The sequence below is a fragment of the Leucoraja erinacea genome, chromosome 23 (assembly GCF_028641065.1).
Source record: "Leucoraja erinacea ecotype New England chromosome 23, Leri_hhj_1, whole genome shotgun sequence".
In the NCBI taxonomy this organism is placed as follows: domain Eukaryota; kingdom Metazoa; phylum Chordata; class Chondrichthyes; order Rajiformes; family Rajidae; genus Leucoraja; species Leucoraja erinaceus.
In genome coordinates, this window is record NC_073399.1 from 19,045,650 (window position 1) to 19,068,535 (window position 22,886).

The 22,886-nt window shown below is 45.9% G+C and overlaps 1 protein-coding gene across 1 annotated transcript in view; it reads right to left on the reverse strand.

Annotated features, from left to right (window-relative positions):
* unc13d (unc-13 homolog D (C. elegans)) overlaps positions 1 to 22,886 on the reverse strand; it is an 81,945-nt gene that overhangs the window by 12,232 nt on the left and 46,827 nt on the right. The window contains exons 21-27 of the mRNA XM_055654016.1: positions 19,771 to 19,914; positions 15,531 to 15,623; positions 14,247 to 14,483; positions 11,579 to 11,647; positions 10,142 to 10,221; positions 1,560 to 1,665; positions 207 to 278 (exon numbers count right to left, since the gene is read on the reverse strand). Of these exons, the coding sequence (XP_055509991.1) occupies positions 207 to 278; positions 1,560 to 1,665; positions 10,142 to 10,221; positions 11,579 to 11,647; positions 14,247 to 14,483; positions 15,531 to 15,623; positions 19,771 to 19,914 (801 nt within the window). The remainder of the gene's footprint in view (positions 1 to 206; positions 279 to 1,559; positions 1,666 to 10,141; positions 10,222 to 11,578; positions 11,648 to 14,246; positions 14,484 to 15,530; positions 15,624 to 19,770; positions 19,915 to 22,886) is intronic.

The following is a 22,886-nucleotide window of genomic DNA, read 5'->3' on the forward strand; positions in this document are numbered from 1 at the left end:
ATGGTACCGCCATAGCAAACATAGTGTCGTAACTAATTATGTCCTCTCTCTGCAAACCACTGGCCTGGTGCAGGATTCCCACTCTCCTGAGACAAGAGGGCTCACACACATCCAAAGTCGCGTCCTGAGCTTGGTTTTTCCCAGAATGAAATCCGCGCAGTGTCTCCTACAGCCATCGAGGCAGGGGACTCGATTCGGTGACTCACCTCAAAGCTGGCGGTCTGGAGTTTGTCCAGTGGCAGCCCGTTTCCCTCAGCGTGGAAGCTGTGCAGCAGGCACTGCAACAAAGCAACTCGGTGTCAATAACCAAGGCTCACAGACCCCACCGTCACAGCAGGATAACAGTCCAACACCCAATGCATCGGAACGGTGTCAGTGTTTTACACGACAGTCCCATTAAAAAACTTATTATAAACCTGTCAACTGTGGACACATTGATAGCTGCAGATGTGCTCGGGGAACACAAGTGCTGTTCACAAGCTCTTCCATTCCTTACTGAACACACTGTGTCGGCATGCACCATGCACAGGGTGCAGCAGTTTATGAAGCTGGGTCAGCACCAGTGGCGATCAGGATGTGAACTAAACACTGGTGTGGCCAGTGATACTCGCATCCATTGTATTAGCTAGTGTGAAAACTGAACGCTCCTTCATCCCTGCTACAGCTGAGCAGCAAGGTCTGGGAGATGCGAAAAACCCAGGTTATGTTTAACAAACGGATCAAGCTAATTTTTGATGATACCCCAGTCAATTACTCACTACAATGCATTTATTTTGCTTAATTAGATTGGTATAGATATTTTACTGAAATTGTTGGACACTCAGGGAAATAACTCGGCTGAAACCAGCCCTTAAACTGGCTCATTATGACTATAAAACAATGATGGATGGTTCAATTATGTTTGCTCCATCACAAGTAGAAAGAATTTGCAGCTAAGGATGCATTATGGATGAGCACTCACAAGGCTGATCTGAGCTATGTGTTCGTCAGAGAGTGAAGAATTCCAATTGCACAAGTTAAAGGTAAGGACGCTCAGGATACGAGGGAACTTCATCACACGGAGGATAATAATGTTATAAAAGGGGTGAGTTAATACCTTCAGAAATAGAACAAAAAGTGGAGGAGTCTTTTAAAAATACAAGGTGTGCATCTACAAAATCCCCTTTCCTGGAGGGAAAACAAGCCTATGCACAGAATTCAATGCCATTTCCCCATGCATGGTTATGCATGCTGGAGTTTCCCCTGCATGCACTCAGTGAGCAAGCCTCCTCCTTACAGTCGTGGTGGGTTTAAGCCTTCAATTCATGTGTAGCATAAAAAGGTGGCAACATTGTGTGCACCTTTCACCCACTTTTCACCCAAAGGTCCCTGCATCTTAGAAGACCATTCCTTACAGGTGACAGGAGTTATGGGTAGAGGGCAGGAGAATGGGGTTGAGAGGGAAAGATAGATCAAGCCATGATTGAATGGCGGAGTACACTTGATGGGCCGAATGGCCCTATTCTGATCCTACACCTAATGAACCTCACACCTGCTACAAATCCGTCAGTGATTCTCACCTGCAAAGTGTATCTCAGCCTCGAATAAAGTGCTTGGGAAACACCACACTGATACGACGTCAAGTTGATGACATCAATTATGTGGGTCCAGAGGAAACCTAGAAGGCTGTGAGAATAATGAAAGTTTTTAAACCGTGCAGTGTGGAACTGGGTCATGTACTGTTGCCATAATAAAAAGGTGATAACAGGTGTTTAGAAATATTTGCAAAGTAATTAAAAAGAAATAACTGAAATATCGCATTTACATAAGTATTCAGACCCTTTACTCAGCACTTTGTTGAGGCACCTTTGGCAGCGATTACAGCCTCAAGTCTTCTTGGGTATGACGCTACAAGCTTGGCACACCGGTATTTGGGTCATTTCTCCCATTCTTCTCTGCAGATCCTCTCAAGCTCTGTCAGGTTGGATGGGGAGTGTTGATGCACAGCTATTTTCAGGTCCCTCCAGAGATGTTCGATCGGGTTCAAGTCCGGGCTCTGGCTGGGCCACTCAAGGACATTCACAGACTTGCCACAAAGCCACTCCTGCGTTGTCTTGGCTGTGTGCTTAGGGTCGTTATCCTGTTGGAAGGTGAACCTCCGCCCCAGTCTGAGGTCCAGAAGGCTCTGGAGCAGGTTTTCATCAAGGATCTCTCTGCTAATCTCTTTGCTCCGTTCATCTTTCCCTCGATCCTTACTCGTCTCCCAGTTCCTGCCGCTGAAAAACATCCCCGCAGCATGATGCTGCCACCACCATGCTTCACCGTAGCTATGGTATTGGCCAGGTGATGAGCGGTGCCTAGTTTTCTCCAGACGTGACGCTTGGCATTCAGGCCAAATAGTTCAATCTTGGTTTCATCAGACCAGAGAATCTTGGTTCTCATGAACTGAGAGTCCTTTAGGTGCTTTTGGCAAACTCCAAGTGGGCTATCATGTGCCTTTTACTGAGGAGTGGCTTCCGTCTGGCCACTCTACCATAAAGGCCTGATTGGTGGAGTGCTGCAGAGAACCGTCCTTCTGGAAGGTTCTCCCATCTCCACAGACGAACTCTGGAGCTCTGTCAGAGTGGCCATCGGGTTCTCAGTCACCTCCCTGACAAGGGCCCTTCTACCCCGATTGCTCAGTTTGGCCGGGCAGCCAGCACACAGAGAGCGGTGAATCTCTGGAATTCTCTGCCACAGAAGGTAGTTGAGGCCAGTTCATTGGCTATATTTAAGAGGGAGTTAAATGTGGCCCTTGTGGCTAAAGGGATCAGGGGGTATGGAGAGAAGGCAGGTACGGGATACTGAGTTGGATGATCAGCCATGATCATATTGAATGGCGGTGCAGGCTCGAAGGGCTGTATGGCCTACTCCTGCACCTAATTTCTATGTTTCTATGAAGAATCCTGGTGTTTCCAAAGTTCTTCCATTTAAGAATGACGGAGGCCACTGTGCTCTTCGAGACCTGCAATGCTTTATACATTGTTTTATACCCTTCCCCAGATCGGTGTCTCGACACAATCCTGGCCCAGTTGTCTGCAGACAATTCCTTCACTTTCATGGCTTGGTTTTTGCTCTGACATGCGCTGTCATCTGTGGGACCTTATATAGACAGGTGTGTGCCTTTCCAAATCATGTCCAATCAATTTAATTTACCACTGGTGGACTCTAAACAAGTTGTAGAAACATCTCAAGGAATTGTTATTGTATTTCCTTCCCTCCTACCTTCTAGAAGGCTCTATTCTCATCTCCCAGTTCTCCGTGATATTTATTCTGATGAGACATTCAACAACAGAGCCTTCTGAAATGTCTTCTTTCATAAGATCATAGATCAAGTGATAGGCACAGAATTAGGCCATTCTGTCCATCGTCTAATCTGTCTATAACTGACCTATCTCTACCTCCGAACCCCATTCTCCTGCCTTCTCCCCATAATCTCTGACACCCGTACTAATCAAGAAAACATGTCTTCCTGGACTTCTTTACTGCGGACAGAGTCCTTGATCACATTTCATTTGTTTTCTGCACCACAGCTCCCACTCCTTTTCCTTGTGGACAGAGCAAGAATAGAGTTCTTTTGGCCTTCACCTTCCACCCAATTAGCCTCCCCCTTCCATAGATCATCCCGCTCAATTTCTGCCAACTACATTATTCCACCACCAGACACATCAGCGAAGGCACATGTTGCCAGGGATCACATCACATCAGAGTGATCACATCAACATTTCAACACCGCCCTTCACAGCCCCCTTGTCCACTCTTCTGTTTCTACCACTCACTTCCCATCATATGCAACCACAGGAGATGCTGGTTTGTCCATTCACCTCTTCCTTCCCCAACACTCAACGTCACAAACAGTCCTTCACTTGCGGTTCTTTCAATCTGGGGTTCTGCATTTAATGTTCCCAATATGGCCTCGTCTATAGCCTCGTCTTCACTGGGGAAAGCAAACACAGACTGGATAAGTGATTTGTGGAGTACCTGTGTTTGAATGCATGTGTGACTTTAAGCGGCCGGTAGCTGCCACTTTGATTCTCTATCCCTCTCCGAACTCTGTGTTTGCGGCCTCCTGCACTCTTACAAGGAGGCTCAATGCAAGCTTAGGGATTTCAAACTCTCCAGCTTTAGGTAGCTCACTCTTTAAGTCTGTCTGTATCAGAACTGGCCATTTCTGTGTCTTGCATTAGTTTCTGCAGGAAGACTCTCTCTAACTTCTACAGGTGCACAGTAGAGAGCATGCTGACCGGTTGCATCGTGGCTTGGTTCGGCAATTTGAGCGCCTTGGAGAGGAAAAGACTACAAAAAGTAGTTAACACTGCCCAGTCCATCATCGGCTCTGACCCTCCTTCCATCGAGGGGATTCATCGCAGTCGCTGCCTCAAAAAGGCTGGGAGTATCATCAAAGACCCACACCATCCTGGCCACACACACATCTCCCTGCTACCTTCATGTAGAAGGTACAGGAGCCTGAAGACTGCAACAACCAGGTTCAGGAATAGCTACTTCCCCACAACCATCAGGCTATTAAACCTGGCTCGGACAAAACTCTGATTATTAATAACCACTTTCTGCGATTTGCACTTTATCAGTTTATTTATTCATGTGTGTATATATTTATATCATGGTATATGGACACATTTATCTGTTTTGTAGTAGATACCTACTATTTTCTGTGTGCTGAAGCAAAGCAAGAATTTCATTGTCATATACAGGGACACATGACAATAAACTCACTTGAACTTGTTTCCGTTTAGTTTCTCAGTTTACTTAATCTATTCAGTTTTAGTTTCTCAGTTTCCCAGTTTACTTACTCTATTCATATACTCTGGGTATGATAACCATATAACCATATAACAATTACAGCACGGAAACAGGCCATCTCGGCCCTACAAGTCCGTGCCGAACAACTTTTTTTCCCTTTTTGTCCCACCTGCCTGCACTCATACCATAACCCTCCATTCCCTTCTCATCCATATGCCTATCCAATTTATTTTTAAATGATACCAACGAACCTGTCTCCACCACTTCCACTGGAAGCTCATTCCACACCGCTACCACTCTCTGAGTAAAGAAGTTCCCCCTCATGTTACCCCTAAACTTCTGTCCCTTAATTCTGAAGTCATGTCCTCTCGTTTGAATCTTCCCTATTCTCAAAGGGAAAAGCTTGTCCACATCAACTCTGTCTATCCCTCTCATCATTTTAAAGACCTCTATCAAGTCCCCCCTTAACCTTCTGCGCTCCAGAGAATAAAGACCTAACTTATTCAACCTATCTCTGTAACTTAGTTGTTGAAACCCAGGCAACATTCTAGTAAATCTCCTCTGTACTCTCTCTATTTTGTTGACATCCTTCCTATAATTGGGCGACCAAAATTGTATGGTGTAACCGTAATGCCCGAAACGTTGCCTATTTCCTTCGCTCCATAGATGCTGCTGCACCCGCTGAGTTTCTCCAGCATTTTTGTGTACCCTTGATTTTATTGGCTGCTTTCCTGAGGTAGCCTGCAATGTAGATGGAGTTGAGGAAGGTAAAGCTGGTTTATGTGATGGACTGGGCCACTTCCACAGCTCTCTCCAAATCCCTTGCTACAGCGCTTGGTCGCTGCAGAAGCAAATCTGTTTAAACCCCGCAAAATCTCCAAGTTCTAGCTCATCCTCTGCTGTCAGTAATTACCACCCTTTCAAATAAGCAGTCATAAACTGACAACCTAATTAAGTGTTAATTGCTGTCGGCAGGCATTTGTTTACTAATGACTAACACTGCAAATGAAAGGTGTCAGAGCCAAACTACATTATACATGCAGAATGGAAATAGCAGCTTTGGGCGAGATCCCTCCCTCGCCTGTGCCCGAGCTTCACCTGCCCGCTCTGCTGCAGCTTCAGGCTGTGCCACAACATCCGTTTCCATGGAAGCCACGGCCATTGTCTCGGGGTGATTCAATCAGAGGTCTGCTGATCATGCAGGAGTCTGCGCTGAAAGGACAGAGAGATGTCGCTTGGGATCAAGCTGGGAGCAGTGGGAACTGGGAGACGCCGCCCAAAATAGATGCTCCCCGTCAGGAGCAGATTGCTATTCCATGCAGAATGCCGACAACAGAATTGTGGGAATTGTCGCCAGTGTAGGCACAAGACTAACAATCAATCGCTGGGTGATCTTAGCACCAACAAGACAAAAGAGGCGGTTGTTGGCTAAAGTAAGCAAGATCACAACCCAGCCCTCTATCTGCCAGTCCAGGACCCTGTGGAGTGAGTGAACATGGTCCTCAAATATCTCCTCCCAACCCTACTTCATGGGCAATGGCTCGCAGCTCGATGCTCCATCATGACCTGCCCCCAGATCTCCAGGGCTTGCAGGTCGCCATGGTACATGACCAGCCAGACTGGACTGAGAGCTCTGCTCCCTGTACACCATGATTGTGCAGCCACCACTATCACCATCATCACCATCACCATCACCATCACATTTACCGTGCATAATTTGAGCAGAACGCTCCCTCACACCATACGAGGGAACCAGATAGGGTGTGTCCCTCCCTTGGTTATTAAACTTTAGACTTTAGATATAGTGTGTTGAAACAGGCCCTTTGGCCCACTGAGTCCACACCGACCAGCAATCACCCCGTACAACAGAACTACACACTAGGGTCAATTTACAGAAGCCAATTTACCTATAAACATGTGGGACTTTGGAGTGAGGGAGGAAGCCACAGCACCCGGAGAAAACCCACGCAGTCACAGTGAGAACGTACATACAGTACTCCGTACAGACGACGCCCGTAGTCAGGATCGAATCTGGGTCTCTGGCGCTGTAATACAGCAACTCTAACTCTGGGCCACCATGCCGCCCGATATATATCAATCAATCAATCAATCAACCTTTATTGTCATCTTGCAAGCAACAGTTGTACAGTGCAAAATGAAAAGACATTTCCCAGGGAATAGCGGAGCATCGCACATGAAATTTAAAACGTTTCACACATAATAACACTAAAAACAATCCAGTCCCTGATGGAACAGTTATAAATAAATAGTTAAAAGCAGGTAAAACACAAGGTTAAAATACAATAAACCAATCATAAAAATGTCCGGGGCAGCTGATTTGAGTGGCCAGTGCCAGTTATTAAAGTGTCCGTGCCAGCCGCAGAATCAAGTGACTGTGAGTACAGAGTGACTGTTTAGCAGCCTCACAGCCTGTGGTAGGAAGCTGTTTAGCAGTCTTGTAGTCCGGGCTTTCATGCTTCGATATCTCTTGCCTGATGGCAGGAGATCCAGGTGTATGTGGAGGGGGTGCAGTTTGTCCTTAGACCTAGAGTAGATGGTCAAAACCTTCTTCTCTGTACAGAAATTTCAAAGACTAGAGGACATAGCTTTGGCTGGGGGGGGGGGGGGGGGGGGGGAGGGGGGGGGGGGAGGGGAGTTTAAAGGAGATGAATGGGTCATGTTCTTTTACTCAGGTGGGTGTCTAGAACGTGCTGCCTGTGAAAGTGATGGAAGCTGTGCTGCCTGTACGGAGTTTGTACGTTCTCCCCATGACCTGCGTGGGTTTTCTCCAGGAAACTCCAGTTTCCTCCCACACTCCAAAGACGTATAGGTTTGTAGGTTAATTGGCTTGGTATAAATGTGAAATTGGCCCTAGTATGTGTAGGATAGTGTTAGAGTACGGTGTGGACTCGGCCGATTTCCGTGCTGTATCTCTAAACTAAACTAATATCTGTTTCTCCATCTCCTGCTGGTTATTAGAAGCTGATAATAGAATTCCATCAGAGTAATTGCATATTTCTTATTTGCGAGTTCTAATATTGCCTTTGTGGATGAACCCTCCAATATATCCTTTCTGAATGCGGCTGTGACATCCTCCATTGATTAGTAATCCACATATTTTACTTCTCTGGATTACATCTGAAGGCCTGGAACATTGCGCTGCCAATCCCGTCTTTCTCATATCCAAGTCTTTGTAATGGCCACAACATCACAGTTCCAGGCACTGATCCAGGCTCCAAGTTCATCTGCTTTACCCACAGACTACTTGCATTTCAATAAACACATTTCACCCCGTTGATCTCGACATGTTCGTTGGCCTCTCCCTTCCTTTGAGACTTGCTGGTCAAAACCGCGACCTTCCCATCAGTCCCTCCACTTGCTGACCTGCTGCTCTGGTTCACATCCTTCAGCCACTCTTGAGAGGCAAACGTCCCTGCAAGGATATTTGTCCCCTGCAGTTCAGGTGTACAGGTTTTGTACAGGTCACCTCATCTCTGACAGAGAGCCCAATGATCCACGTATCTGATCACCTCCCTCAGTCCTTTAGCCACATATTGAACTGCACTCGTCTTCCTATTTCTTGCCACACCAGCATGAGGCACGGGTACTAATCCTGAAATTACAACCTTAGAAGTCCTATTTTTTTTTAAACCGACTCCCTAACTTCCTAAGTAGGTCCTCATCTCCTCCCCTACCTGTGTCATTGGAATAGGATCTGGCCAGTCTACCCTTCCAGCTTCACTTGCTTTCAGATAACATAACGGCAGATCAGATCTTGGCCTCAGCTGCATTTTCCTGCCCGTCCTCCATGATTCTTGAATCCCCCAGAGTTGAAACATCTCTGTCAAAAATAATCCAAGGCTCCAACCACCAGAGAGGAATATCTCCCCATCCTCGTTTTACTCTAAAATACCCCCTGGTTCTACATCCCGCAGCCCCCTCCACATTTAGCCCCCCCCCCTCAGAATCCTATGCTTTAATAAGGGTTGTAATGTGGGTAAGAGCCCGTGGCTTTCAGTACTGGCACTGCAGTCCTGGCACAGGAGCATGGGTTTATTGCATCTTAAGAAATACCCCAAGGCTCATCACAAGAAGGTAATCCAAAAGCTTTACACAGGTCAATATAATTGTAGACATTTTAAAGAGCATTGGTGATGGGAGAGCTGGAGAGGGAGAGAGGTTGGGGGAGGAGATGCCAAAGTACAGACAAAAGGAAAGAAAAAACCACTGGAGAGCTGACCTGGAGTGGTAAAGATAAGTGACCTTTTATAGTTGGAGGCGGTCGCAGAGATACGTATGGGAGGACAAGGTCCACCATCAATTTGATAGGACTTGACAATGAAAGATGGCAGTGAAACAAAGATGATCTGATATCAAGCACATCTAGTGCAGCTACAGGGTGAATGCTGACACACTGGGTGGGACTGGTGCCAGTTTATTACTCAGTATCATCTCCATCGAAACCACATCAATGATTACCCCGTGAACTGGTGAATGGCCTCTCCCCTTAACTCGTAAACTGTCTTAAAATATCTGCACTGGTTTCTTGAAGCACTAACATCTGGTCTGGGTTGATGCCAAGTTTCTGCTCACCAGGATTGACTGGCACTAGATCCTGATATCCTCATGTGTCAAAGGCAGTTTGTTGATGTTTTCTGATGCAACTGTTTATCCAAGCTGAAGATGGAGAAGATATTTCTTCAGAAGTTACATGCCTAACATTAGAAACAGAGACAGGCCATTCAGCCCCTCATTCCTGGTCTGCTGTTCAATAAGATAATGGCTGGTATTTTCTTCAATTCAGTGCCACATTCCCACATTGACCCAGCCGAGTGGTAGAGAGAGATACAGCACAGAAACAGGCCCTTCAGCTCACCCAGTCTGTACCGATCATCAAGCACCCATTTCTACATTCACCCTGACCCATTTTATTCTCCCCACATTCCTATCAACTGCCCCCCCCAACCCCGTTTCGACCACTCATCTACACACTAGGGGCATTTACAGTGGCCAATTATCCTCCCAACATCTTTGGAATGTTGGAGGAGACCAGGACACCCGAGAGAAAGTCATGCAGTCACAGGGAGGATGTGCAAACTCCACAGAGACAGCACTCGAGGTTAAGATTGACTCCAGGCCTCTGAAGCTTTGAACCAACAGCGTTGGTAATATGTATTACTGGACTGCCCATATACTGCATTACCTTAAAAATATCTACCAATCTGTCTTTAATATATTCGACAACTGATCCAGCACAAACATGAGAAATATTTTCTTTGTCCAGATCTGTACATCCCCTGCAATTTGTTTATTTCAGATTTACAAAAATGATTTTTGATAATATAATGAGTTTGTAACATACCTTTGAAAATTCTCTTGTACCAGGTTTCTATCCATGTATGCAAATTCATTGTCCAGAAATTTCATTAAGGGCTCAATCACCTAAAGGGAACAAAGCAAATATGTTTATGACATATATAAAAGTTTGGAGGTGGAATAGATCTGCAGTACAAAGGTTGATTACACAAACATGATAAACAATGGAAGAGGAAGTTGCAATCAGCCACGTTGATCACGTGGAATCATAGAGTCTTACAGCATAGAAACAGCGGCCCCGCCTGCCCACATGGACCAACATGTCCCATCTACACCAGTCCCACCTGCCTGCATTTGGTCCATATCCCTCTGGACCTATCCTATCCATGTACCTGTCTAAATGTTTCTTAAATGTTGCGATAGTAAATGTTTCTTAAACATTGCAATAGGGATATATGTCTGTAATCCTCCTGCAGTAGCTTTTGCTCACTCGTATATCAACTCTCAAAGTTCTTAATTCTCAAAATGTTTCCTTCTTTTCCACTCCATTAATCTCACAGACAACCAATGTCAAAGGAGGTAGGTTAGCCCCATTCCATTCAAAACAACTTCAGTACACAAAGAAGCCAATGCCTGCCTAGATCCTGCTCATTGCTAATAAGTGGCATTCACTTCACAAATGACAAGCAATGACCACCCACAACAAGCAGATCTAACCTTGATAGTCCATACCACTATTGTCCTTCACTATCAATATCAGGGGGGATGCCACTGACGAGAAAGTTAACTTGGACAGCCATAGAAGTGCAGTGGCTACAGGAGTGGACCAGAGGCTATGTATTCTCTGGTGAATCAGCCATGATCATATTGAATGGCGGTGCAGGCTCGAAGGGCCGAATGGCCTACTCCTGCACCTAATTTCTATGTTTCTATGTTTCTATGAATGACTCACCTCCTAGACTCCACAGGCAGTTCCACCTTCTACAAGGCAGAATTGTGACAGAATACTCTAAGACTTCAGTACCATCTGGGACAGAGCAGCCCATTTGATTAACACCCTATCAGACACTCGACATCCATTCTCTCTGCCACCAGTGATGTGGCTGCAGTATGTACCATGCATAAAGCTACTCATCCAGGCTAGTCTCACAGCACCTCCCAAGCCAACGACCTCCACCACGGTGGACAAAGGCAGCAGGCACAGCAGACCCATCAGCGTGCAGGTTCCCCAGACATGTCACACAATTTCCTGACTTGGAAAGATGTCGCTGGGTCTAAATCCTGAAACTCCTTCCCCAGCAGCGGCATGCGAGCGCCCAGAGGAACTGCATGGCTTAAAGCAGCAACGTACCACCTCCTTCTCAAAGCCATGCATGTGGGCCTTGACATTGATCAGTCACCATCACCTGTGAATAAATATGTAGGTAAAGAGAGCAACTGCTGTTGCCAAGACTTTCTATACTGTTAATAATATAGTACTCACATTTTCCAAAGGCACGTCATGATAGGATGTGGACAGATTGTGGATGTGTTTCTTTATGTCTGCTTGCAGCTGATAAACACAAAGGATTTACAGTTGATGATGTTTTTTAAATCTGTATTGTCAGAACCTTCAGCCTTTAATGATCCCCCAGTTTAACTAATCCCAATTCTAGGATTAGGAAAGTAACACAAAAAACAAAGCAGGGTCATTAAGTCACAGGTCAAACCAGCAGCTCGAGTCAATCCCTGGGGTCAAGGAAAGAGTGTTCACGTCGCGGCCCTGTTTCAACCAATCTTTCCACCACCACGCACAAGACGCACAAGAAGCGAAGACAGACACCATTGTGCAGATGCCAAGAAGTGTGTTCAGCTCTGGCTGAACAACTTCTAATCTTGTGTGTGGACTCGATAAGAAGAAGAAGAGTCTATCCCTGGGGCCAGCAGGAAGTGCCCAGTTTGCTGACTGCCGAGCTAGTGCAGTGTGAGACTGCACTTGGTAAAACTTCCAGCTGTGGCCGTTTAGTATTTGTTTCTCATTTTGCTCTGTTACTGCTAGATGAATAGACCTCTGAACAGCTCCTTCATTAGTGTGGGTTAGGTGTGCCCCATACAAAGGATAAATGAAATCGCATCAGTCATTAATGTTATCCATTGCATGAACAGGGAACTTAGTCTTGGCCCATCATCAGGAGTTAAAAGGTCAGTATGGAGCCTAACTTTCCTCAGAACTTTAATGGCTGCAGCCTGCCCCATGCAGATTCTGGGGACGTTTAGGAATGGTTCGGCATTTTAGTTCAGAGAGGGGAACCTGCCGGCCCTGCCCACTCCAGCCTCTGCAAAGGCAGAACAGTGTGAGCTGCAAAAACAGAAACGCTGGAAATATCTGGCAGGTGAGGCAGCATCCGGGGGGAAAAGCCCTAACGTTACAGGATTTAACAACTTTTTACACTGTTTCTGACTCCAGTATTCCAGCATTATATGTCGGTATAATCCATACGTCTTATCTCCATGGTACGAGTCCATAACTTCGGGATGTGACATTCCCAATCTGTCAGTCATACAATTGCCACTCCAGGGGACACCTCCACTGCTCAGGGAGAGCAGGTTTGTTCATAGGCAAATTCAAAAGAAAATGATCTGGGTATTTTTTACATATTATGAGTTTTCTTATAGTTTTTTCTTGCTCGGTGCCCATTTTCAGCCTTTCATTACTAATCACAGAAAACAGTCAATAAGAGTCAATAAGATCGCTCCGCCATCCAATTCCTACCCTGATCTTCAGCCTCCTTCACTACTCCAATGCTGTACAAGGTGATCTCAGGTAACAGCAAGTAGAGGCATGCTACAGCTCTCAGGACTTTCACCTCCCTCCCCTCCCCTCCCCCTTCCACCCTACATCCCCTTCCACCTATATCCCTCCCTTTGGATTTATATTTCAACTCTTTTCTTATCTGACACACTTTTATCTCCTTTACATCTCTGTTCATCCATCTCCTAATCAAATCCCCCTCACATGTATTCATCTGCCCCTGGCCAGGCTTTGTCCTGCCCCTGCCTCTTTTCCAGTTTTATCCCCCAACTACAGTCTGCAGAAGGGTCATAACTTGCAATGGCACCAATCCACGTCTTTCAGAGATGCTGCCTGATCCACTGAGTTACTCCAGCACTTTGCTTTTTTGTTGTAAACCAGCACCTGCAGATCCCTGTTTCTCTCCGGCCTCAATGCTGATTTCAACGGGTTCAGATAACTACCCTTTCCTATTTGATTCAGAGCCGGCCAGTTCTGATGGAAGGTTAATCGGTACAATTAACTTAGTCTTTCCTCTCTGCAGATGCTGCCTCTCCTGATGATCCATTGCCAACATTCTCTTTTGTTTCAGATTTCCTGCAGCTGCGATGTTTTATTTTTTCTCTCTCCTCCGTTCTCACTCATCTCTCCAGGGGACAACAGCTGTGATTAACAAGCCTTCACCACCTCTCTCCCGGCTGGTACCAACAACGCTTGCACTTTTCAACATCACACTTACAACATTCTAATAATCAAGGACTGAAGTCTTGGACTGGACAAAAGTGCAAAAGACAAAAGTGGGGTCTGTCCTAATTTAACTTGTTTAGAATTTTCTTTAGCTTCAGCAGTTTTCCAACTGATGTAGAGGAGCACGATTGAGTGAGGTGTAAGTGGAGGAAGAAATGTTCCCAGGTTCAAGCAGTATATAACGGGGTGGTGCAGTGGTAGTGGCTGCCTTACAGCACCAGAGTCCTAGGTTTGATCCTGAGTACGGATGCTGTTGTACAGACTTTGTACCTTCTCCCCAAGACTGCGTGAGTTTTCTCCGGATTCTTTGGTTTTCTCCTACACTCCAAAGACGTACAGGTTTGTAGGTTAATTGGCTGAGATAAAATTGTAAATTGTCCCTAGTATGTGAGATTGTGCTAGTGTACGGAGTGATCATTGGTCGGCACGGACTCGGTGGGCCAAAGGGCTTGTTTTTGGTGCTGTATCACTAAAGTATAAAGTAAATAATTCCAGGATTTTTCCTCAAGGAGGTCTCTGCTGAACCTGTATCTAGATGTCTGATTCATCTGCCCACCCAATGTCAAAGCAGCCACCCAGAACCACAGTTGCATGTTAAATTCCCCCTTGATGATCATTGAAATGTCTTCAGTACCTTCTGAGCAAGGGTCTGGATCACACCCTGGATCTTATTGTTGATTGAACCATTGACTCTTTTCAGCTGGGTGTGCAGTGTGTTCTGGATCTGATCCACTGAAATCATGTTGGCTGTATCTTCCATCAGGCCTTGCCAGTCCAGGTCTTCTGGCAGCTGGGAGATGACCACCCGGAGATGCCTCATGTTATTGAGAACCACACAGAGCTGGAGTGACCTCACGGCATTCACGTCTGACTAGGAAAGTATTGTGAAAGAAAGTCATTAGATAATCTCAAACTGTCCATATGATGGGGTTTTTTTTAAATTAAGAAACATAAATGGGAAAGGTCCAGATGGAACATTAAATGGCAGAAAAACCCAAGGGGTCACATAGCAACTTCCTGTGCCTAATCCACATTCATATACCTGCCAAGATATACGGCATTTCAGCCACCCCCACTCCCACCATCTTGTAATACCTGGGTGAGATGGGAACTCCAGGTTGATTTTTCTTCTGAAACAGAACAGTACAGCACAAGAACAGGCCCTTCAGCCCACAATGTCTGTGTTGAACATGATGCCTAGACCATTTCTAATTTACCTACAAATAATCCATATCCCTCCATTCACTGCATATCCATGTGCCCAGCTCTCAAATGCCACTATTGTATCTGCCTCATGTGTTCCAGCCACTCACCATCTTCTGCGTAAAAAAACGTAACCATCACATCTCCTTTCAACTTGCCCCTCTCACCTTAAAGTTCTGCCCTCTAGTATTTGCTTTTTCCATCCTGGGCGAAAAAGGTGCTGACTGTCTACCCTATCTGTGCCTCTCATAAGTTTACATATCTCTATCAGGTCTCCCCACAACACCCAGCATTCTAGAGGAAACTATCCAAGTTTGTCCAACCTCTCCCTGGAGCTAATACCCCCCTAATTCAGGCATCATTTGGATAACAAATTGGATACACACTAGGATATGCGGTTCTTTCTTCACTTGGCCAACATCATAACATTTTCTACCTAATACTCTTCTGAGACGAGTATTCAAGAACCAGACACACCACACTACCTCACAGTATATAAATGCCCTTGCCCGAGAATAAATGGTTTGTATTCCAATTCTCTATATCATTAACTCCCCAGTTGCATAGTAATGTCCTTCTAATCATGTGAATTCTTAATACATTAGAGATTACTGTCAACCGTTGCAGAATATTAATGACATGAAAATCTTTTGACCTTTTAATGAAATACAGATTAAAGAGGTGCAGATGGGGATGAATTACAGTCAGTACTCACATCACTTTGGTTGGCATGATCTTTGTTGGTTGACAGCTCCTCTGCCCTCTGCTCGATGAGTCGACAGTACATTAATGCAACCTTGCACATATCCTGCAACAGGAGTCCACAAGGATTAGCAATGATTCAAGACGCACCTGCAGACAAACTGGTGAATCTTATCCATTCACCAGTACTCAGTGGGGATTGAAGGATGGGGAATGGTGTTTGAGCTCAGATTGAGGCAATATATCCTATGTCATGACAGACTGATAAAGGATGAATAATCTTTGCATGTGCCCAAGCCTGTTGCCCCAGATCGCCTCATACAAGGAGCTTGGTACCCGTACTCTGTACCGGGCATGATGCATCCTTCTGCAAAGTCCACCACCCACACTCTCCAAACCTTGATGACGTGGGTGCGTGTGGGACAGGTGGAATGCGGACATATAGGCAACAGGGACAAATCACCAACACGCTCCATTTTAGACTCCAATCATCGTGATAGGCTGATGGGGTTCAGGTAGGAAAGAGTTGAACCAAGATCACATTATTGAATGGGAGGGCAGGCTTGAGGGGCCGAGTGGCCTTCTCCTGCTCCTGTTTCTTATGTAAAACCCACGAGTGTGGTTACAGAGTTTACTGGTTACAGAGTATAAAGCACCATACGCAGGGACACATACGAGAAACAGGCTCTAATTCCAAGCCTTCATTTTGCTGGCTGGTGTCATTTTTATTCTTCAAGTGATGTGGGTAGTACTGCCAGGCTAATGCTAATCCCCAAGTTAAAGTTCACTTCTTAAAACAGACAACAACAAAATGGTTAAAAGTAAACCAATCCAATCTTTAATCGACATCGCCAGATGGGAGTGGCGGGTACCTGGTGCAAAGTGAACACAACTTTACACAATGCTCCCCAAGCTCCACTCTCCAAACAAAGGAAAGTTAGTGCAGCTATACATTTTTCATCAGTAAAACACTTCTACTAAGTCTGAATATGGCATGACTGAAAGATTCTACAACCTTTCAGAAAACAGGAAAAGCTGGGTCTAAATCAGGCTCCTCCAATAATAAGTTATCGCTTATCTCTGCATTCATGGCCTTGGACAAGCACATGTTATATTGCAAGTTTCCATCTTCATTTTTATATCAAAACGACAACCTTTTACTCCAACTTTGTGTTCTATATAGTAAATGGAAAGTCAGCAACATTATACAGACATGGCACGGAGTCACTCCATTGTCCTTTACAGACCATTCATCTTAGTTTCCATCTTAAATTAGTAAGAAGAACAATTACAACAACTCTATTTTGTGAACCCTATTAGATTTGACTGTATCACCCACACCAAAGAGTTCCTCAGAGTGTACATTGGAGATGGAGGTTGGTGCTAGTAGAGTGCTTCAGGATTTTCACCCAGCAACAAGGAATACATTTTGGGTTGTGTCAATTCACTATCTTCCAAAGGAGAGGTTATGGGTTTGCTTGGTACTGAAGAAACTCTGGTGAAATACTACAGTGCATTTGTAGATGGTACTCAGTACAGCCTTGATACACTGGGGTTGCAGGGACTGACGTTTGGGGTGGTAGATGGCGCCTTTAGCAATTTGTCCTGGATGGCGTTGAACTTCTTAAGTTGTGTGGGAACAGCACTCATCCAGGCAAGCGGAAAGGGCTCCATCATACTCCTGACTTGTAGGTGGTGGAAACGTCTTGTGGCACTCTCCACAGGATACTCAGTATCTAACCTGCTCTGGTTGCCACCGTATCTTTATGGCTGATCTAGTTATCGATTTGTTCAATGGTTATAATGGAAACACCGTCAGTTTTCAAAAGTAGATGGTTAGGGTCTATCTTGTGGGAGATGATCACTGGCCATACCTATGTGACATAATTAGTGTTCTTCACTTATCATCCCACACCCGAAGGTTTTGTGAGTCTCACCACACGCGGGTGTGGGAACGCTTCATTATATAAGGAGCTGCAAATGACAGCAAATGAATGGAACTCTGCAATCAACTAAACATCTCCAGGTGATCCACTTGGGTATAAAATTCAAACCCAAATCAACCACAGCTTACCTGAATATGCCCAGAGTACATCTTTCAACCCCTGACCCAACCAACGCCATATGTGTAATCATATCACACAGGATATTAATCTATTTAAGACCGGTGTCGACAAGCGTGGTAAAACATCTGCTTGACTACCCTGTCTCCCTGTGTCACCGCTGTCAGGTAACTATATACTTATATTCCCTGATCTCTTTGTTCTACTACAGTAATCTCCAAAACCTGCCATTTACTGTGTAAATCCTGCCCTGTTTAACTTAACACTTTGCACTTGTCCGAGTTATGTTCCATCTGCCATTTCTTGGCCCACTTTCCCTGTTGGTCTAGACTGTGACTTTAAATGGATTAACCTTAAATCTCAACCATAAATGGAGGACTCCATACTCTGAGGCGACAGCCTTTATTTGAAACGTTCTGGCTGGGGGAATCCGTATTTGCTTCTTCCATTTCAGTTTCAACGATGGTTCTCATTGTCCCAGGAATCATTTGAGTGAATCTTTGCAGTACTGACCCCAAGGCAACCGTATCCCACCTTGAAGAGTCCAATGACACAATGCACAATGTTCCACATTCTGTACAATCCCAGCAAGATCTCCTTCCTCCTGTACTAGCCACACTTGTATGTTCACTGCACCAGCATTGCTGAGCCTCTCCTGGTGATGGTGATGATGATCCCCTTCAGTGCCAAGGAGGGGCACTGAGTCATTAGCTGAGGGAAAGCAGCAGGTGATGCCATGGGACAGCATTGAGTCCGTCCCTCCTGACCGTGTGTCACAGTGATGACCCTCCCTGATGGTCTGTCAGCTTGCAGCATGGGGCATATTCCGAGGTGGTTGGTGAGGGGTGAGGTGATATTGTGTTCCTAACTGATCGTTGCTCAGCTTGTCTGAGCGACACTCTCTCTCTCTGTTTTGGCAAATCCCCAGATGTCAGCGAAGATGATTTTTGCGAGGCTGATCAAGTTCACTTGCTTTTGACTTTAAGCAAATTTTGCGCTTGGTTCAATGCTCCTTGCTTAGTCTCATTTAAATTCTGTTTTGGCCAAGCTGTTTGCTATAACTGAATGGTTTGCCAGGCCACTGCAGAGGGCAAGAGTCAACCACACGACTGAGAGAACTTGCGTCATCACTCAGGGGTGGGCTGGAGCAGTCTGGCCTTTCATATTCTGCCATAGAAGAAAAATAATTTACAGAGAAGCTGTAAAGATCCACTTTCTTAACTACATTATATTCTGCTTCATTCTAAAACTTGAACGATCCCGACACCAGATCGGCACTCGTTCACTTTGTAATCCGGTGTTCATGTGGATATTCAAGGATTAGCTAGCAAATGGGACAGAGTTAGATTGGGCAGCTTGGTCAGCACAGACGATTAGGGCTGAAGGGCCCTTTTCCATGCTGTACGAATCTATGTAGCAATATGCTGGGGCGAGGATAATTGACTTCCCCAGACTAGGCTCTGACCACTGGAGGAGAAATGGAGAACCTACAGACTGCGGTAGTAGTTACCAAGGGGATACTCCATCTCAGGCAGTCGCTCGGGATCAAGGACAACTTGCGTCCTCTCTGGTTCCGTGGGTACTGAGCTGGCTGATATGGATTATGATGGACCTGCAGAACTCTGCCACAGATGGGGCAGGAGGTAGACGAGGAAGCAGGTAGTTGGGTAGGGGGATGGCGTGCTTGTGAGACGTTGAGATGCTTCTGCCGCTTCATTGTTCTCGGTACCAGCCCAAATGCACCTTCACCAGTTCAAACTCTTGTGGGCCAGAGATTCGGAGGAGTTAATGTTGCACTTCTTCAAGACGGATTGGAACACGTGTCCCGTGACACTGCATTCATCGTGGACAGGGTCCAACAGTGGCGCATAGTATAGGGTATTTAAATTAAACCATTTTTAAAGACCATAGGAAATAAGAGAGAGCGAAAGAGAGAGAGGGAAAAATAGAGAGAGATCGCACTGTATACTTGTATTTATACTTATGTATTTTAAATATGCATGTCATGTTTTATACTTTGGCAATATAACATTGTTTTTTTAACATGCCAATAAAGTTTTAAAATTGAATTGAATTTTTTTTTTAATTGAATTGAAAATTGAAACTTGAGAGAGATGGAGCATTTAAACAAATGCATGGTAATGAGCAGTGCACGAAACTCCAGGCGATTTCATGCAAAGTCACACTCACCTCGGTCAGCTTGACCATGATGACAAACGCTTCCTCAGAATCGGGCCAACTCAACTGTGTCCACGTCTGCTTGATCTTGAGGTAGCAGGTTGCAATATCCACTGCGGAAGTGCTGTGCTTAGTCTTCTCCCCCAGACATTGCAGCTGTATGAATGATACATGTAAGTTACAAACCACCCACCACGACACTACAAGGCAACGTGAGTAAGGGCAAAACGTGCAACAAATGTCTGCAAATGTATTACACAACAATGATTGACAAGTGGCCAAAGAACAATCAAATGGATGCTACGAAACCTTCCCACATCAGCAGAATATCGCAGGATCTACCCTGATGTACAGAGAACCTTTTTTTAAATGCTGTTTAACGCAAGACCACCTGTAAGAAAGTCGAAGGTGGAACTGGCTACAGGTAGAGAGACCGGCCTCTGATGGCAGGCTGTTGTTGACTAAAACAGACTGATTTAAACATTGCAAAATCTCCTCAAGGTATGTCTACTTTGAAGAAGTTCTCCTCCTCACTCCGACAAGAGTACAGTGCCCATTCCGTCTCTCCAGAGATGCTGCCTGTCCCGCTGGTACAGCATTTTTTTGTCTTCCTTTGATTTAAACATTGATTAATGAGCCATTGATTTCTGAAACCAACTCTGTTGCCAAAGTGAGTACAGTGAGTAAAATCGGAGCGTGCAAGTCCACTGGTGTCCTGTGGAACTGACAATCTGTTCCCCGCAGGGGGACATGAGCTACCTTCTTCCAAGATGAATTTGCATTTGTGAGGATTTAAGCAGGATGTTATTGTGCATCTTTTCCACCAGACTATAGTGAAATAGAAATAATATACTCAACACTGTTGCAGCCGTGACAAAGGGGAGGCACCGAGAATAAAGAGGGTCTGGACGGGGGGCTGCCGAAAGCTAAGAGGGAGGTGGCGGGCTGCCTGTGGTGGCAGGCCCAGTTCACCGCTGCACAAAGATAAGACTGTACTAGGACCTTTTAAAACGTTGTCGGCTCCAGAAATATGGCAACTCTTTGTGTACTGCCTAGGTAAAGTCTGCTGTGTGATTTTACTGAATTGTATGCAAAAACAAAGAATTACACTGTACCTAGGTACATGCAAAAATAAGGTGTCATTGAATCATTGAACAGCTGCAGGTGCAACAAATCCGAAATCATAAAACAATAAGGATGGTGGAACTACTCAGCAGGTCAGGCAGCATCTGTGGTGAGATAAACAGGCAACCTTGAACCTATGACAGTGGCTCTGCAACTGGAACGTTAACTCTGTTGCTCTTTCTACAGATGCTATCTGACCAGCGTAACATTTCTGGCACTTTCTGGTTTTGGTTCAGATTCCCGAAGGCTGCAGTAATCTTTTGGTTTTCATCTAAGGCCCAGAAGATGCTGATTCCATGCTGGCGAGGATGGAGGAACGGCAGTCTGGGTCACAACAGAAACACTGCCCATTGATGTAAAGGTGGGGCAGAGGCATTGCATACAAGTAGTAGTCTGCAAGGTTGTACAGCTGCTATTAGGAGGAAACATAGGTGTCACGTGTGTCACCAGCGCGGAGAGAACATTGGACCACTGCTATACACTGTTCTGGGAAGGGCTACAAGGCCGTTCCACTCCCTCCTTTAGGAAAATCTGACCACGCTGCCATTTTCCTGCTGCCGGAGTACAAACAGAGGATAGCTCAGGAAGCGGCAGTGACAAGGGACGTAAAGCGGTGGTCAGAACAGTCAGAGGCCATGCTGCAAGATGTACTGACAGATGTCGACTGGAATATGTTCCAAGCAAGTTCCAGTGACGTCAAGGAGTTTGCGGAAGCAGTCATGGACTTCATCGCAACAATAGCCGACAACATCGTCCCCACGGTAAGGGTTAGCATCTTTCCAAATCAAAAACCCTGGGTGGACAGGTCCGTTCCTGTTGCCTTGAATGCTCGCAACGCTGCCTACAACTCGGGCCTGGCATCCGGAAATATGGACGTCTACAAGGTAGAGTTCTACCGACTGCGAAGGGCGGTGAAGGACGCAAAAAGGAGGTACAAGATGGAGTCACAGATGGAGCAGCAGGACACCAGACGCCTGTGGCAGGGGCTACGGACTATAACCAACTACCGGAGCAGCTCCCCCTCAACCAGAAGGGCCGGCACCTCCCTAGCTGATGACCTGAACTCCTTCTACGCTCGTTTTGAGACGGGCAACATCACCCTCGGTCTGCCGGCTAACGACAACACCGCCAGCCTGCTGGCTAGCGAGGCTGGAGGGAGGGTCATCGCTGGGGATGTGCACACACTCTCGTTGTCCGAGCATGACGTGAGGAGGGCTCTGACACGTGTGAACACGAGGAAAGCTGGAGGCCCAGGTGGCATCTCTGGGTGAGTATTTAAGTCTTGTGCTATGCAGTTAGCTCCGGTGCTCACTACAATATTCAACCTCTTCCTGGCCAAGTCCGTGGTCCCTGCCTGCTTCAAAAGATCCATCATTGTATCTGTACCAAAGAATGGCTCTCCAGCTTGTTTGAATGACTACCTTGTTTGAATGTCACGTGACCCTCACCTCGGTAGTCATGAAATGCTTTTAGAGGCTGGTCAAGAAACACATCTGCGCCTTCCTCCCTCGCAACATGGACCCGCTACAATTAGCATACCGTCCGAACAGATCCACGGACGATGCAGTCTCCCAGGTTCTGCACACTGCTCTCTCTCACCTTGACAGCCAGAAGGGGGGCTATATGAGGATGCTGTTCATAGACTTCATTTCAGCCTTTAACATGATAGTCCCCACCAGACTGGCTGAGAAGCTGCTGGAACTGGGGCTCTATAACTGTCCACTATAACCAAAATCCATTATAAGGAGGTCCGTAAAAACTAGGGTTTACTGTAGTTTACTGTAGTCGGGTCCTGTCAGGACATGCAGGGTCAGGTCCTATCAGGACACATAGTCAGATCCTGTCGGGATGGGGGTGGCAGTCAGGTCTATCCTATGTACACCCCACACTAAACCCATTTAGGGGCTCAGCAAGTCTCCCTCATCTGGGTTTGGGGGTCAAACCTAGTTCTCAACCATGAAACCATACGAACCTCCATCCATGATGCTATACCATCCCGCGGC